We start from the raw sequence: 17216 nt of genomic DNA, 5'->3' as shown, positions 1-17216 counted from the left end.
GAGCATGAACGGGGGAGGGGCAGAGAGAGAGGGAGACACAGAATCGGAAACAGGCTCCAGGCTCTGAGCCATCAGCCCAGAGCCCGACGCGGGGCTGGAACTCACGGACCGCGAGATCGTGACCTGGCTGAAGTCGGACGCTTAACCGACTGCGCCACCCAGGCGCCCCGATATATTTCTTTTTTTAAAAAAGATTTATTTATTTATTTAAGTAATCTCTACATCCAAAGTGGGGCTCGAACTCATCACTCCAAGATCAAGAGTCACATGCTCCACTGACAGAGCCAGCCAGGCGACCCAGTACATATATTTCTGACCTGGGTATTTCTCACAGAAATTCTAGAACCACTTTATGTTGATTTTAGAACTGAACATATTAGCAAATATACTGCAGATAATGAAAGTTGGGCTTCCAACCATTAGAGAAAAATTATACACAAGGAAAAGGGACAGACTAAAGTGAACCCTTTGGTGTCAGACTGGACTCACTGGTATCAGTGTAAACAGGTATCAGTATGAAGAGATAAGGAGAAAAAGAATTACAGACGTAGGGGCGGGATTAGTATACATACATGTATTTCACAGCTGTCTGTTAGAAGCAATGCCGCCCAGATAACAATAAGCAGACCTATAATCCTCGGTTTCTCAATAACTTTCACCAATAAAAGCAACCAAGAGTCCTTGAAGAATTGATTCCAGGGCTGGAGCAGGGAAAATACAAGATGAACCTGGAACATCTTGTGGCACCAGAAAGAAAGGAAAGAAAGGCTCAAGAAGACAAGGCTAGTCACAAAAACACAAAAGCCAATCTAAAAGAGCCCCCAATGGTCAAAGCTAGAAAAATTGTAGCAAAAAGCTAATATTAGTATTAGATTTTTCTTTTTTGAGGTGAAATTCACACACCACATGTTTAACTATTTTAAAGTACGCAATTCAGGTTCTTCAACAGTTGCCTTGAAAGAAGTCTGAGGTGGATGAAGGCTAGCTCCCACTCTACAATCTTGCTGCAAAGCAAACAAGTTCCAGACCAGATTCTGGCATACTTAACATTTATTAAACAAATATTCACTAGCAAGCAAGCACAGAGCAGTTCACACAAATCATTCTAGAAGGTCCATTAGTTGTTTCAATCACAGATTGTAAAAAAAGCTTCACTGGGGCACCTAGGTGGCTCAGTTGGTTGAGTATCCAACTTTTGATTTTGGCTCCAGTCATGATCCCAGGGCTGTGGAATTGAGCCCACATGGTTGTATCCATTTCTCCTAGTGCTCAGACTTTCTAAAGAATGAACTGTAAGTATGAAGTAATAAAGGAAACGCAAACAGCATACTATTATGTGGAAAAATTCTTGGATTCAACAAGAATCTAGAAAGAGAATCAAAGCAAAATAACTTCACAGTGCAATGATACATCTATTAGACTAGCAACCATAACTCAAATTTGAAAAGCCAGTGCTGGCAGCCTGGGAGGAAATGGTTCACTACACTTTATTTTATTTTATTGTTTTTAAAGATTTTATTTTAAAGTAATCTCTACATGCAACATGGGGCTCAAACTTCCAACCTCAAGATCAAGAGTTGAATGCTCTACCAACTGAGCCAGCCAGGCGCCCGTGGTTCACTCTAGACACTTTTGGTGGTACTACAAATGGGCTCAAGCTTTTTGGTGAACACTCTGGTCTTGCATAATAAGGACTAAGAAAATTCTCACACCTTTGGGTCCAATGAGTCACCTGGAGTTACATACTTTAAGGAAATAACTTAAAGAAAACTAACTTTCTATACTATTTATATCAATGACAACCAGGGCATATCTCAAATTCCCTAAACAGGATGAAGACCAAGCTAATCATGAATCACTGTGTACATCAAGACAAAGACATATTATGAAGTCACTTAAAATGACAAGCATATAGCCTATTCCAATAAATGGAGGTATACACTCAGTTTTAGGAACAGTGCTTTTTTTTTTTTAAGTTGACTTATTTATTTTGAGAGAAAGAGGGTGTGGAGCAGAAAGAGAGGAGGAGAGAGAATCCCAAGCAGGCTTTGCACCATCAGCACAGAGCCCAATATGGGGCTCAAACTCATGAACCATAAGATCATCATGACTTGCGCTGAAATCAAGAATAGGACACTTAACTGACTGAGCCACCTAGGCACCCCAGAAACACTGTTTATAATTGAGAACAAAAGCTCTGAAATCAGATATTTCTTGGTTTGAATTGTGGCACTGTCCTCTGTACACTTTCAAGAAATGTTTCTCTTCTAAAAATGGATTTGGACCATGCAGGACCTGAAAATGGTTACTTGCTCTTGAGGAAATATGTGTATTCTCATTGGTGTGGAAAAGGCAGACAGTCAGAAGGCAAGTTCTTGCATCAGGATGCTTGAGTTCATATCTCAGCACTGTCACTTGCTGGCCATGTCACCTTAGGCAAGTAACTATGCTGGCCAATATTCCAGCTGCAATTCATGGATGTATTATGGCTAGTAATAGACTAATACATGGCTAACACTATGACCTACATCAAAAGTTCTTATGAGGTTGAAATGAAATGATGCCTGCAGAGTGCTCAGTATAGTGTCAGACATAGTAAGTTCTCAGTAAATATCAGCAATCTGTATTCTTCAATTAATATTTATTGATCACTCACCATGGTCCCAGGATTGCATTACGTACACCCACAATGTTTAATTCCTACAAGAACCTTACATGATGAGTGCTGTTATACAGAAAAGTTTTTTAAAAATGAGCTTAGAGAGGGGTCTATGAATATTAGATGAGAGAAGGAAAATGCAAGATGGTTGGTAGATTCCAACTACACACACATAAAATGAAATACACTTAAACATTTGCAATGTTATGCATAATTAGAACTTAATGGTCACTACGCTCATTTTGTTTAAAGTTAGTCAAGTTTCTTTGTTTGTGTTTTCAAGTAGAAGCAAGTACATGTGAGACAGGGACCCGGCCCCATTGCCTTTATTGAGCCATGCCCTTCATTGCCCCAGGCAGTGACTGGGCCATGTATTAAATGTCACTTGAGTGTTGGCTTCTGACCAGCAAGTGCTTACCTGGAGGAGATAGAGGAGTCCTGGAACAAACAAGGTGAGTGGGTACAGAGACTGGTATGTTGCTAAGGCAAGAAAAATAGCACTGAGGAAGGCACTACCTGTAAAAGGAAAAAAAAAAAAGAAAAAAGAAAGAAATAATCCAGCTTTATCAATCAGGATTCGACTCAGCAAGTCCCAAAAGCAAGAAACTTTCTGTAACTGGTCAAATAAGCTCTTGTCAAATATCTCCTGGTGCCCAAGGTGCTATGCAAACTCACAGATTGATTTCCCATGAAAGGAAACCTAAGAACTCAAAACCATTTACCTTTAGCAACCTGAGACCCCTCAAGTATGTTTCCTGTAAAATTTTCAGACTGAATAAAGGGATCAAGTCTATTAATATCTATGTCCAATTTAACTTATCAACTAAGTCCACAATTATTGCTTAAGCAATTCAGAGCTATGAAACCTATCCCTATTTTACAATACCCTTTCCTTATGGACTATCTTCAGGTCATGTGTTTATCATTAAAGTATATTAATTTTTATTAATAATTTCCCCATTTCCTACATAAAATGGCCCACTATGGAATTATTAAACATGATGTTACAACAAATTTGCAATGACATGGAAAGATATTTATAACATCCTATTAATTGAAAGTTATAAAAGAGATATACACTATGATCTCATTTAAAAGAAAACATACAGGGTATGCCTGAGTGGCTCAGTCAGTTACGTGCCTGACTCTTGATTTTGGCTCAGGTCATGATCTCTCAATTCATGGGTTCAAGCCCTGTGTCAGGCTCTGCATGAATAGCACGGGGCCTGCTTGGGATTCTCTCTCTCCCTCTCTCTCTGCCCCTCCCTTGTATGCACTCTCTCTCTCAAAATAAATAAATAAACTTAAAAAAAAAAAACACACATGCATAAGTAAATTAAAAAAAAAAAAAAAAGACTAAAAGATGAGGCCCAAAGTTCACAGTGGTTTTTCTTCTCAGTGGTTGGATTACTAATTTTTTTTTAATTTTTGCTTCTCTATATTTTCTAAGTTTTCTTTTTTTGAAAATTTTTAATGTTTCATTTATTTTTGAGAGATAGAGACAGAACATGAGTGGCGGAGGGGCAGAGAGAGAGGGAGACACAGAATCTGTCAGCACAGAGCCCAACATGGGGCTCAAACCCATGAACTGTGAGATCATGAGCTGAGCCGTAGTTGGACACTTAACCGACTGAGCCACCCAGGCATCCCTCTAAGTTTTCTATAATGAACATCCTTTGTTTATGTCATAAGAAAAAACTGATTTCTTTTTTAAAAAACCAAATAGCTATTCTCTTTCAGATGTTTTAGACAACAGAGTACCCTAAAACCAAAGCTAGAGAACACAAATTAGCAACAGAGGTTTCAGAGTGGCCCAGAAATCAGTAGAGTGATTGACAGTTCAAGGCTGTTATCTTGTGATGATAATGTTTCATAACTGACAGGTCTTGTGGTCACTCTCATTAGTGTGGGTCAACTGTTTACCGGAAATAAGATATCCTCTCAATGGTGTTTCATTAAAGGAGTAACCAGTAACTCCACTCAGGAGTTTTACCCTCTCCCAACCCAGCTCCAGAAACAAACAGAAGGACATGATCCATAGGATTTTTTGCCCACCAAAGTAGTCTATTTCCTTGATCTAAGAGCCACCTTGGAAGAGGAGGGTTACAAATGTGACTACAGGAGAGTGAGTGGAGAGAAGAGAACTCTGAGGGCTTCATACCTCAAACCAAAGAAACTCATCAGCTAGGAACAATTCCTGGTTGAAAGAAAGTGGAAGGAAGGCAGAAAAAGGAGGAAGCTGGAAATAAAAGACCAAGGACAGAATTCTAAGGGCTGGGCTGTTTTGCATTGCTGATCAGTGCCAGGCATGATGTCCTGTGTCCAGGGTGCTTGTAAACATGACTGAGCAGGGACAGGATCATGCCCAGCCAAGCTGTGCCACCAGCAGAGGCCCCCACATTCCCGCTGAGCCACAGACACCTAGAACCAGAACCAGGTCAATTCTGAGATAGGGAGATGGCAGTGGTGGAGAAGGGGCTGTCCTGGAGTCTGACAGCTAAGCTGGGCTCAAGATTCCCTGACTTGGCCAAAATCTGAATGACATTGTGTGGAAAACCAGCTAAGGGAGGAAAAAAAAATGGAAAGAACTTTTAAATTTAACATGACTTTCTATAGAGACTGGGGTGCAAGAGAAACAGGCTCTTACTAGAGGAGGGAGGCTAATGCTCCAACTCCATCCATTCTTATAAAAGTGGTGAAAACAAACATGTGACTTTCACCCCTCTCTCTCCCAGAAGACACCAGGGAGTGAAATAAACACAGTCACCTCCTGTCCTAATTGCCTAAGCTCAGTAATTACTTGTCTGGAGCAGCTGACTATCTATAAGGGCCAATAGAGAAGAAAGCGCTCATAGCATTATAGAATGGACTCATGAGTTTCAGAGACTTGCTCCCTGGATTGGGAAGAAGCACTCTTCCTTCCTTAGACGAAATCAATAGTCAGGAAAAATCTGTTCCTTCTGCTATTCTCTACCAGTGAGTGGCAGCAACATCTCCTTGCTTACTGCAGTGACCCTTCACCCCTCCACGCCCACACTCCTTCTACCAGTCATGTCCTGTTGATCGACCCCTGGAACATCCACCACTGCAGTTCCTGCTCTCATCATCTGTTGCCACACGTTTTCAGCAGCCTCTTCCTTCTCCCCAGTGGTCTCCCCAATCTCCTCCCATGTAATCCTCCAGAGAAGTACCAGAAGGATCCTTCTAAAACAGATTAGATTGTGACAGGCCTCTCTTTAAACATTTCTGTTTCACCTACTGGATTAAGTCCAAACTCCAACGGCAAACAAGGCCCTTCATTATCTGGGTCTTATTTTATTTCTCCAGCTTTACCACCTCTCACTGTTCTCCTACACCCACCCCATCCTCCAGCTACTCTGGACCATTCCCTAATTTCTGAAACACCATGCCTTTTCATTCCTGTGTCTGTTCTCAGCCTATTCCTTCTGCCCAAGCTATCCTTCCCTGCCCTCCTTCTAGTGCAGACCCATTCCCAGTGGACAATTAAAATGTCACTTTCTCTAATGAGGCCTAAGCAGAGATGATAACAATAGTGATTACAGCTAACAGTGGTCACTTACTAGGTGTCAGGCACCTCTCCTCTGTATTCAGAACAGTGCTGAACTCAAACAACAACAACAACAACAACAACAACAACATAAAAGCCTTCAGTAAACATCACAATAACCTTGTGAAAGCTCTGTTTTCACAGGTAAAGAAATCAAGATACAGAAACAGAAGGTTAAGTAACATTATCATTTTAAGTAACAAAACCACTCAGATGATTCCAGTGTCCATTCTCTAAATTCATTCAATACCCTCATTCAATACTGATACCATCTTTATAATAATTTGCTAATGTTGTTCTCTCTCCTCATTTGTCTATGAGTTTCTCAAGGGCAATAAACCCCTCTTCACTTTGAATCTCCAACACCTAGCACAGTGCCTGGCACACCTCATGAATGAATGAATGAGTATCATTCAGTGACACATATGAATCCCTTTGAAAATCCAAGCACATTAAAGAAAACCAATGTTCCTTTTTTATTGAGATATAACTGACATATAACATTGTATAAGTTTCAGGTGTACAGCATAATGATTTGATACTTGTATATATTGCTAAACGAGCACCCCTAAAAGTCTAGTTGAAACCAATGTTCTTGAGGAAGGAGAACTTAGGAAGTGTAAAACACAGGTAATGAAACGTGGGCAAAGCACAAAAGAAATCTGACACTTGAAAACAACAGAGCCTACTGAATAGAAGTTGAGGACTTGGGGAAGGAGGCTGGGCACAGAGAATGCTCTCTGTGGAGTAAACTATTGGATGGTGGAGGCCTGTGGTCCGGGGGCAGAAACATGGCATTACAACAGTCAGGAGCCTGATGTGTGGGATGCTGGGGCAGGTGTGGATGGGGCAAATACATAGTCTGAGCAAAAGTGAGGGGGAGTATGAAGACACACAAGAGACTCAGGGCTGATGTGTTTTGAAAAAAGCTAGAAGGGGCATGGTGGGTGGATTAGGAAAGCAGAAGGATGATGATATGTACTTGGGGCAAGGTCAGGAAAGATGAAGAAAAGTAAAAGGTGGGGTGCCTGGCTGGCTCAGTCAGTAGAGCATACTTTTTTTTTTTTTTTTAAGCTCATTTATTTATTTTGAGAGAGAGGGAGAGAATGAGCAGGGGAGGGGCAGAAAGAAAAAATCCCAAGCAGGCTCTGAGCTGTCAGCACAGAGCCCAACGTGGGGCTTGGTCCCATGAACCATGAGATCATGACCTGAGTTGAAATCAAAATGGGACACTTAACCGACTGAACCACCCAGGTGCTCCAGAGCATGCAATTCTTAATCTCAGGGTAGTGAGTTCAAGCTCCATGCTGAGTGTTGAACCTACTAAAAGAGGAAAGAGAGAGAAGAAAAAAAAAAAAAAAGAAAAGAAGGAAGGAAGGAAGGAAGGAAGGAGAAAGAGAAAGAGGAAAGAAAGAAAGAAAGAAAGAAAGAAAGAAAGAAAGAAAGAAAGAAAGAAAGAAAAAGGTGACTTCAAATATTTTAGACAAACTATTCAATATGCAAACATTTTGGAGTGCCTGCTCTATGCCAAGCCTGTGCTGGGTGCCAGGGAAACTGGCGACTGAGACAGTCTCTGTCCTTGTGGAGATCCCAGTAACCAGTGGCAAAATATGGAGGGAGAAAAGTATGAAGCTAGCCCATCAGGGGAATGACACCTAAGTTTTGAACAATGTTTAGGTAAGGCCCAGCAGTCCAAGGGAACAGCATGTGCACAGGCAGGAGGGCGACAGATGACAGAAGGGTGCACTGAGCATGGATGGGACTGTCATTAGCCTGATGGGCAAAAACAGGGTGAGAGTTGGGAGGAATGTCTGGAAGAGGGCACAAAAGGGGCTCTTATGGATGTTGGTAATATTGTTTCTTTTTTTTTTAATGTTTATTTATTTATGAGAGAGAGTGACAGAGAAAATTTCAAGGAGGCTCCACCCTGTCAGCGCAGAGCCCGATGTGGAGCTGGAACCCATGAAACCACAAGATCATGACCTGAGCCAAAATCAAGAGTTGGATATTCAACCGACTGAACCAGCCAGGCGCCCCAACATTCTGTTTCTTTCTTTTTTCTTTTAATGTTTATTTATTTTTGAGAGAGACAGAGTGTGAGCGGGGGAGGGGCAGAGAGAGAGGGAGACACAGAATTGGGAGCAGGCTCCAGGCTCTGAGCTGTCAGTACAGAGCCCAATGCAGGGCTCGAACCCACGAACTGCGAGATCATGACCTAAGCCTAAGTTGAATGCTTAACTGAGCCACCCAGGCCCCCCGCAACAGTTTCTTAAAAAAAATTTTTTTTAATGTTTATTTATTTTTAAGAGTGAGAGAGACAGAGCGTGAGTGGGGGAGGGAGGGAGGGAGAGAGAGGGAGAGAGGGAGAGAGAGAGAGAGAGAGAGAGAGAGAGAGAGAAAGAATCTGAAGCAGGCTCCAGGCTCTGAGCTGAAAGCAACAAGCCCAACATGGGGCTCGAACTCACAAACTGTGAGATCATGACCTGAGCCAAAGTCAGACACTTAACCGACTGAGCCACCCAGGCGCCCCCAACATTCTGTTTCTTAATTGGAGTGTGGATTATTCATCATTTTGTGAGAATTCATGGAACTGCACACTAATGATTTATGCACTTTCTGTATTTATGTTATACTTCAATAAACAGTTAATCTACAAAGCTCAGCAAGCAGGTAGGTAGGGGTCAGATGACAGCAGACTTAGATTGCACAATCACCCCAAAGCATCCAGCTACAGGCCTAGACATGACATTTCACATAACGTCTGAAACTGCAGCCTTATCTGGACAAGACCTAGGGTATCTTGTTCATCTAACCAGGAGGAACTATTCCAAGAGGACTATGAGTTTTGCCAAAAAAAGATAATCTACTGTTTTTCTGCTGGTACAGCTCAGATACTAGGTTTTCTGTCCCAGCCCTAGTCTCTGGGCTTAGGATGGGAGTATTAAAGTAAACCAGTCAAATGTGCATGTACACTGGCTATAGTATTCAGGGAATTTCATTACCTACCCATCTAGCTTTGAGTATGTTTTCCAACTCTCTACCTGTGTCAGGGTGGGGGACAAGACAAGCCTTGGCAAGACGTGGGGTAACAATGCCTCCAGGGACTGCATCTTGAAGCAATCTGGGCCTGGATAGGTAGCAGAGCTACAGGATAGCACAGGAATGTAGACAGGGTGGGGCTCTGGGGGCTGGTTCAAGATACGGACTACAAGTGGAATGAGCAGAGAGGGGTCATGGACAGTGACCTATACCAGGACAGGCAGTGGGACAGACTGAAATGTGGTGAAAAGGTCCCATGGGACATCTTCCCTCAGAAGAGGAAATTGCACTAGGGCCTAACCAACAAGCAAGATTGCTGGGAAGGAGGAGCCGATGCTGGGGCCTGGTCTGCTATACCAAATTCGTTGCCAAGCACTCTTTTAATGGGGCAGGCTGTCTCGGAGTAGTCCATCCACATCAGTGATGATAATAATTTATTGAGCACATTCTCCTGCTATAACTGCAAGCAGTTTACACATATTAAGTTATTTAGTCCCTCCAATAACTCTATGAAGTGGGTACTACTACTATTCCCATTTTATAGAAAAGGATACTGAAGGACAGAAAGGTTGTTTGCCCAGGGTCACAAAACAAGTGAATAATAATAACAGGATTTGAAACCAGACAGTCTCATTCCAAACCCCACTCGCTTTAACTGCATCACTAGGTTACTTTCTTGATCTCAATCCACACCCGTATCATAAAAATCATAATAAGCCAAGCAACTATTTGTTGAATGGGCTCTGCTAAGGCAGTATGCTAAGTGTTTTATATTTCTTGCTTATTCTTCCGCTTATCTATGAGGCAGACATTATCTATATGATCAAACTGAAGCTCTTGAAGCTTTGTGATTTGCCCAAGGCTACAGAACTGGTAACTAGAAACTAGCAGTTTTTGAAACTGGGTTGATCTGACACAAACAAAACAAAACGAAACAAACAAAAAACCCAGACTGCTTTATCCTAGGGTCCTGTCCTCTAGGACTTTCTTCATGGGCAGAGCTTTACCCTAGAGGGACCCCTTATGGATGGGTTCAGGACTAAGGATCATCACTCTCCAACTGTTCTTCCAGGGCTGAGCTCCAGGAAGAGAATCTCTCATTTAAACCTCCAAGTTCTCCCCAGAAGGCTCAGGGAGCCCCTGTCAATCCTGAGGGATCTTTTAAAAAAGAGGATATTATAAAGAGTAGCAACCAGCATCATCATTCACTGAGCTCTTAGTACATCCCCCATCCCATGCTATATTTGACATGCACCATTTCATTCATTCTTTACATTTGCTCTACGCCATAGGAACTGTTTCAATTCCCATGCTACAGATAAGAAAATTGAGGCCCAGAACAGTTCACTGACTTGGTCAAGGTGGCACAGCCAGGAAGTGGAGGAGCTGGAATTAGCTACCAGATCGGTCTGCCATCAGATCAGCCTGAGCTCTTAATCACCAAGCACTACCTCTGATAGTACTGATCCTTCTTTTTCCTCCAGAAGCGAGTCCTGTCACACACACCTCTTTTGGTGGGACAAGGAGAGCTGGAAGGGTCCTTGGGCTGCAAACCTCAGGAATTCCTAGTTTGAAACATCTCAGGACTACCTATTAACATCTGTTTTTTTTCCTTTTTAAAGCCCAATAAAGACTACTTCACAGGGATGGAATATTTTAATTAGCTCACTGAAACGCAGGGTAGCCCTTGACCAAAAGCCCCAACCTTTGAAATGAAACCCAGACTGCTCCACTAAAATAACATCAACCCTGCCCTTACGCCTGCTTGCTAGCCAACACCCCAAAAAGGACGTTGTAATACAATGGCTGGGCCCTGTCCTGGCCTGTAGCTCTCGATGTGTCCCAGCTAACCCTGGACTGTCACAAAGGAGGCCAGAGGAGAGCAAGTAGGAGAAGGGGACAGAGCCAATGAGGCCACTCTGTTCTGTGGGACACTAGCTCCATGGAAGTCTGGGAAGAGAGTTGCCAAGTTTTCTTCCACTGTCCCTAACTTTTTTTTTTTTTAATTCTATTTTTTACAATTTACATCCAAATTAGTTAGCATATAGTGCAACAATGATTTCAGGAGTAGATTCCCTAATGCCCCTTACCCATGTAGCCCATCCCCCCTCCCACACCCCCTCCAGCAACCCTCTGTTCGTTCTCCACATTTATGAGTCTCTTATGCTTTGTCCCCCTCCCTGATTTTAAAATTTTTTTTTTCAACGTTTATTTATTTTTGGGACAGAGAGAGACAGAGCATGAACGGGGGAGGGGCAGAGAGAGAGGGAGACACAGAATTGGAAACAGGCTCCAGGCTCTGAGCCATCAGCCCAGAGCCCGACGCGGGGCTCGAACTCCCGGACCGCGAGATCGTGACCTGGCTGAAGTCGGACGCTTAACCGACTGCGCCACCCAGGCGCCCCTCCCCTCCCTGATTTTATATTATTTTTGTTTCCCTTCCCTTATGTTCATCTGTTTTGTCTCTTAAAGTCCTCATATGAGTAAAGTCATATGATTTTTGTTTTTCTCTAATTTCACTTAGCATAATACCCTCCAGTTCCATCCACGTAGTTGCAAATGGCAAGATTTCATTCTTTTTGATTATGTAATTTCATTCTTTTTTATTGCCGAGTAATCCATATATATATATATACCATATATATATGGTATATATATATATACCATATCTTCTTTATGGTATCTTCTATATGGTATATATATATACCATATCTTCTTTATCCATTCATCCATCGATGGACATTTGGGCTCTTTCCATACTTTGGCTATTGTGGATAGTGCTGCTATAAACATGGGGTTGCATGTGTCCCTCGAAACAGCACACCTGTATCCCTTGGATAAATACCTAGTAGTGCAATTGCTGGGTTGTAGGGTAGTTCTATTTTTAGTCTTTTGAGGAACCTCCATACTGTTTTCCAGAGTGGCTGCATCAGCTTGCATTCCCACACTGTCCCTAACTTCTTATCAGTCAGGTAAAATTAATTTTAATTATGTGCTCACTGAAGAAACTTTGGGGAAAAAAAACAGGTATGAAAAGGAAATAGAAACATGAGCTTACTCTCCAGAAACAAGCATCACTCTTTTGGAAACTATTTTTGTTGTTGTTTTAACATAGTTGAGATTATATTTTATTAAAATATACAATCTTGTGGAGCGCCTGGGTGGCTCAGTCGGTTAAGCGTCCGACTTCGGCTCAGGTCATGATCTCACAGTTTGTGAGCTGGAGCCCCGCATCAGGCTTTGTGCTGACAGCTCACAGCCTGGAGCCTGGTTCAGATTCTGTGTCTCCCTCTCTCTCTCTGCCCCTCCCCAGCTCGCACTCTCTCTCAAAAATAATAAATATTAAAAATTTTTTAAATATACAATTTTGTATTCTGCCTTAAAAAATAAGTATTCTCGGGGCGCCTGGGTGGCGCAGTCGGTTAAGCGTCCGACTTCAGCCAGGTCACGATCTCGCGGTCCGTGAGTTCGAGCCCCGCGTTGGGCTCTGGGCTGATGGCTCAGAGCCTGGAGCCTGTTTCCCATTCTGTGTCTCCCTCTCTCTCTGCCCCTCCCCCGTTCATGCTCTGTCTCTCTCTCTGTCCCAAAAATAAATAAACGTTGAAAAAAAAAAAATAAGTATTCTCACACAATCTACAATTATTTTTAAGCACCATGTGCATCGCCAAACTGTATGGGATTGAACTACATGGGTAAACCATGTTTTACGTAGCCATTTCTCTATTTTGAAGTATTTTCCATTTTTTCCAGTCATTATAAATCATCCTGCATTAATGACTTTGTATCATAAAGCTTTACCTGTATTTCTGCATTGCTTTCAGATAGGTTCTCATAAGCAGAATAAATCAAAAGTACAATAATTTTAAGACTACTGCCAAACTGTTTCCCAAGAGGCCTGTACTAATTTCTAAGTCAATTTGCCATGTGGGAGAATGTCTATTTGATAGCACCTTTGTCAGCACTGAGAATTATCTTCTAAAATCTTTGCCAGTTTGAAAGGGGGAAAAAAATAAGCCTGTGCTATTTCAATTTGCTTTTATTAATTATCTATGGACTTCAGTATTTTTCCATATTTTTTAGTCATTTATATTCCTTTTTTGTGAATTCTCCTGTTTTCTTCTCTAAATGAAATTCCTTTCCTAATTTCATTAAAATTTAATTACGTGGTGCAAATGTGCAATGTAGAAAAGTGACTTACAGATTTTACAAGTGAACCAACTTTACTGTATATTCTGTTAGTAGAGATTATTAATACACTCAAAGAGTTAGGATGGGTCAGAGACCCAACTAAAATAGAATTCTTTGAATATTTTAACAGATTTTAACAGACTATTATTTGTGATGGCCTCTGTGTATAGCTGCCAACAATGGAAGAGGTCTGGTACTCCATGACGAACATACTAAGAAATGGAAGAGGAGGTGGGGTGGGCTGATGAAAGACTTTTACATCTCATTTTATACATTTGAATTTCTTTTATTCTTTTTTAAAATCTTTTTAATGTTCATTTATTTTTTAAGGAGAGAGAGAAAGAGCATGAGCAGGGGAGGGGCAGAGAGAGAGGGAGACACAGAATCCTAAATGGGCTCCAGGCTCTGAGCTGTCACCACAGAGCCCAACACGGGGCTTGAACTCACAAATCATGAGATCATGACCTGAGCTGAAGTCAGATGCTTAACTGACTGAGCCACCCAGGCACCTCCAATGAATTTCTTTTATTCTTACCAAGTACTTTAACTACTTAGGTGAACTACTAAAATTAAAACAAAACAAAACAAAAAAAACCCAAAAACAAACAAACAAAAACTAAATTTAGATTTAAAGAAACTGACAAATATGTGACCAACACTACAAAATTCACATGAAGTAAGTGATAAAAGTAAAACAAAATTGTGTGTATAACATTATAAAAATGTCTATGAATTCATACAACAGAAATATGGATATAATATAAAGATTTTTGTTCTGTGGAACCAAAAACAATGTGGCTATAAGAGATACATATAACTTTTTCACATGTTTTTCTCCCAAAACAAAACCTTTCCATTGATTTAAAAAAACATACAAAAGACATTTTTTAAAACAGCATATTTCACATTTTTGTGTGAGATTCCTATTACATGTAACTTCAGAGGCTATGTCTTCAGTCTTTCCATCGTTGTACTTGGCTATTTTAAAGGTGGCATTTCCAAAGGCTGGTGCTCAGTCCCTTCTGCCAGGCTGCAGCACAGTCTTTATTTATTTATTGGGGGGGGGGGCAGTAGGGGCAGAGGAAGAGGGAGAGAGAGAATCCTAAGCAAGCTCCATGCCCAGCGTGGAGCTCGACACAGGGCTCAATCCCACGACTCTGGGACCGTGACCTGAGCCAAAATCAAGAGTCGGACGTTTAACTGATTGAGCCACCCAGGCGCCCCTAGAATCCTTATTTTAATGGATGCCAGACACCTTGATCAATGAATCTACCTGAGCCCAACACTCTGGAAACAGGGACTGAGGCAGGCAGTATTCACAGATAGCAAAGAGTCTTCACTATTTCAGAGTTATTTCTGACAAAATGACCACAATTTTCATAACAAGAAAATATCTAGTCATGGATAATAAGTTAAACTAAACAGCCTACAGAAAGACTACCCACAACCACTGCAAAGAGAAACAATGTCTTATGACGACCTAAGTCATTCTCATGCCACCCTAGAAAGGGTATGTAAACTCTAAGTAAAAAGTTCTACGTACACCTTTTGATTCTTCATTTCCTGAGCGTGCAAACTAGTCAGCAACAAGGTGGTGAAATAAGGACTCTCATATACTTGAGAGTATAAATTGGTGAAACTCTTGAAGGCAATTTAGCAATAAATTTCAGAAATCCTAAAGAAGATATACATTCAGTGACACAATTCTATTTCCAAGACTTCATTATAAGAAAATAACTGTACATGGTGTGGAAATTACTATACAATAGAAAACCAATTGCAGTGTTATTTAAACAGCTAGAAAGTAAAAAATTACCTATTTAATAGAAGTTGGTTAAAGAATTTCTACACATTGCATCCATGAAATGGAATAGTATGCAGCCATTAAAAATGACAGATGGGGCGGGGTGGCCTGGGTGGCTCAGTCAGTTAAATGTCTGACTTTGGCTGAGGTCATGGGCTCAAGTCGTGATCTCATGATTCATGAGTTCCAGCCCCATATCAGGCTCTGTGCTGATAGCTCGGAACCTGGAGCCTGTTTCAAATTATGTCTCCCTGTCTCTCTGCCCCTCCCCAGCTCACACTCTCTTTCTCAAAAATAAATAGTAAAAAAAAAAAAGTAAAAAAAAAAAAAAAAAGACAGACTAGATGTTTACCGCCATACATAGTAGATTACACTATTGACCTCAATTCTCCACCCCCTCTGTGTTCAGGCTCTTTGTCATAGAACTTTGCAGCGCCCTTCCATTGTGGACAAGATGGAAGTCTCCACTCCTAAGCTCAGCCAGGTGTTGTTTTGATCAATGGGATGTTAGCACATGTGGTATAACCAGAAACTTAAAACTGCATGCCTGATTGGGCTTGTTCACAGTTGTGCCTCTGCTCTCACTATGAAAAGAACATGCCTAATTCAGTTCCCTGGTCCAGCAGGATGACAGACATGTGGAGAAGGGTCCGGCCTAGATTAGCAAACTATAGCCAGCCACTGGTACATGAATGAGTCCCAATGAAACCAACAAACTGCCTAGCCAAGTGTAACCTAGATCAACTGACCCCTGACTGACTTACAGATATATGAGTCAAGTAAAAGTTTATTGTTGTTCTAAGCCACTGAGTTTTGGAGTAATTTGTTAAACAACAATTTTTATAGCAACAGTTGATTGATAACAGTAATATTTAAAAGTCTGAAAGAAAAATGAGGGAAAAAGTCTGGAAATATATACCCTAAATGCTAAAAGAATTCCAGTTAAAAGTGGTAGAATGATCACATGCATATCCTCCCTCCAAAAACCTCACTAAAATGACAATAAAGGAATAAAACTAGTCTTAAACAACAAAAGAGAGAGGATTAGAGCAAAATGAAGTTTAATACAATAGCGGAAACAGGTGAAAGAGGGATAAATGACTGAGCCACATGGAAGAAATTATAGTTTAATGGCCTAGGGACAGGAACAGCAATAAAAATCAGGCTAACTCACCCCCTAGAACTTCCAAGAAACTCAGCACCTTGAAGGCATCAGGTACTATGGAAAGTGGGGGTACAGAGATGAAAATCAAGCTGAAACAGACGTCAGAACCCCAGGTCACATCTCATCTATGTGCAGTCCAATGACTACCCCTACATACCCCATCTTTCTACCTTCTACTCCACCCCCAGAAACTACAGTTTCAGAGAACACTAAAGAGACACAGGTCTAGAGGATACTATTCATAGTAATGGGCTGAGAGGAAGTGTGGGCTGAAAAGTAATGAGATTACATAAAGTCTTTATATTGCAGTCAGTTGTGGCCCCTGTTCCTGCTCTTTCAACTCTAGCAATTGGTCACATAAGCCCCCCACCCCACCAAAACTTCATCTTGGTTACCCTTAGGCAGAAAATTGGAAGATTCTTCTTTGGAAAAATTAAAGTATTCCAGAGGAAAAGAAAACCTATTATGAATGAAGACATTTAGGGATACCTCCAAGAAAAAAGGTCAGCTCACTGCCAGATCTCCTTACAGTGAGCCTGATTCCTGCCCATTCACAGAGTCTTGAATGAACGTGTTAGTGCCTCAGTTTTAAATAATAGACAAACAGCCAAGGATCATCAAAAATAAGAGAAAATCCTCCCATGTGAAAGACAGAGACCGAAACAAAAAGGAAAAGAAAAAGGGCAGGTGGGGAGTGGGGGTCCAGGAAGACAAAGGGACTGTGCTTAGAACTGATGTAAACTAAAAAACAAACAAACAAACAAACAAAAAAACAACCAAAATTCAAAGGGAG

General features: G+C 41.3%; 1 protein-coding gene across 2 annotated transcripts in view; it reads right to left on the bottom strand.

Moving 5' to 3' along the window:
• Positions 1-17216, bottom strand: part of PIGU (phosphatidylinositol glycan anchor biosynthesis class U) — an 83751-nt gene that overhangs the window by 30526 nt on the left and 36009 nt on the right. For both annotated transcript variants that reach the window (XM_047069119.1, XM_047069120.1), the window contains exon 7: positions 3078-3175. In XM_047069119.1, coding sequence (XP_046925075.1) covers positions 3078-3175 — 98 coding nt within the window. The remainder of the gene's footprint in view (positions 1-3077; positions 3176-17216) is intronic.

Source organism: Lynx rufus, unplaced genomic scaffold, assembly GCF_022079265.1.
Source record: "Lynx rufus isolate CCGP_SWC_20201006 ecotype Redwood Valley unplaced genomic scaffold, mLynRuf1.p SCAF_8, whole genome shotgun sequence".
NCBI lineage: Eukaryota > Metazoa > Chordata > Mammalia > Carnivora > Felidae > Lynx > Lynx rufus.
Note: the sequence above shows the minus strand (reverse complement) of the source record. Positions and strands in the feature narration are given on the sequence as shown.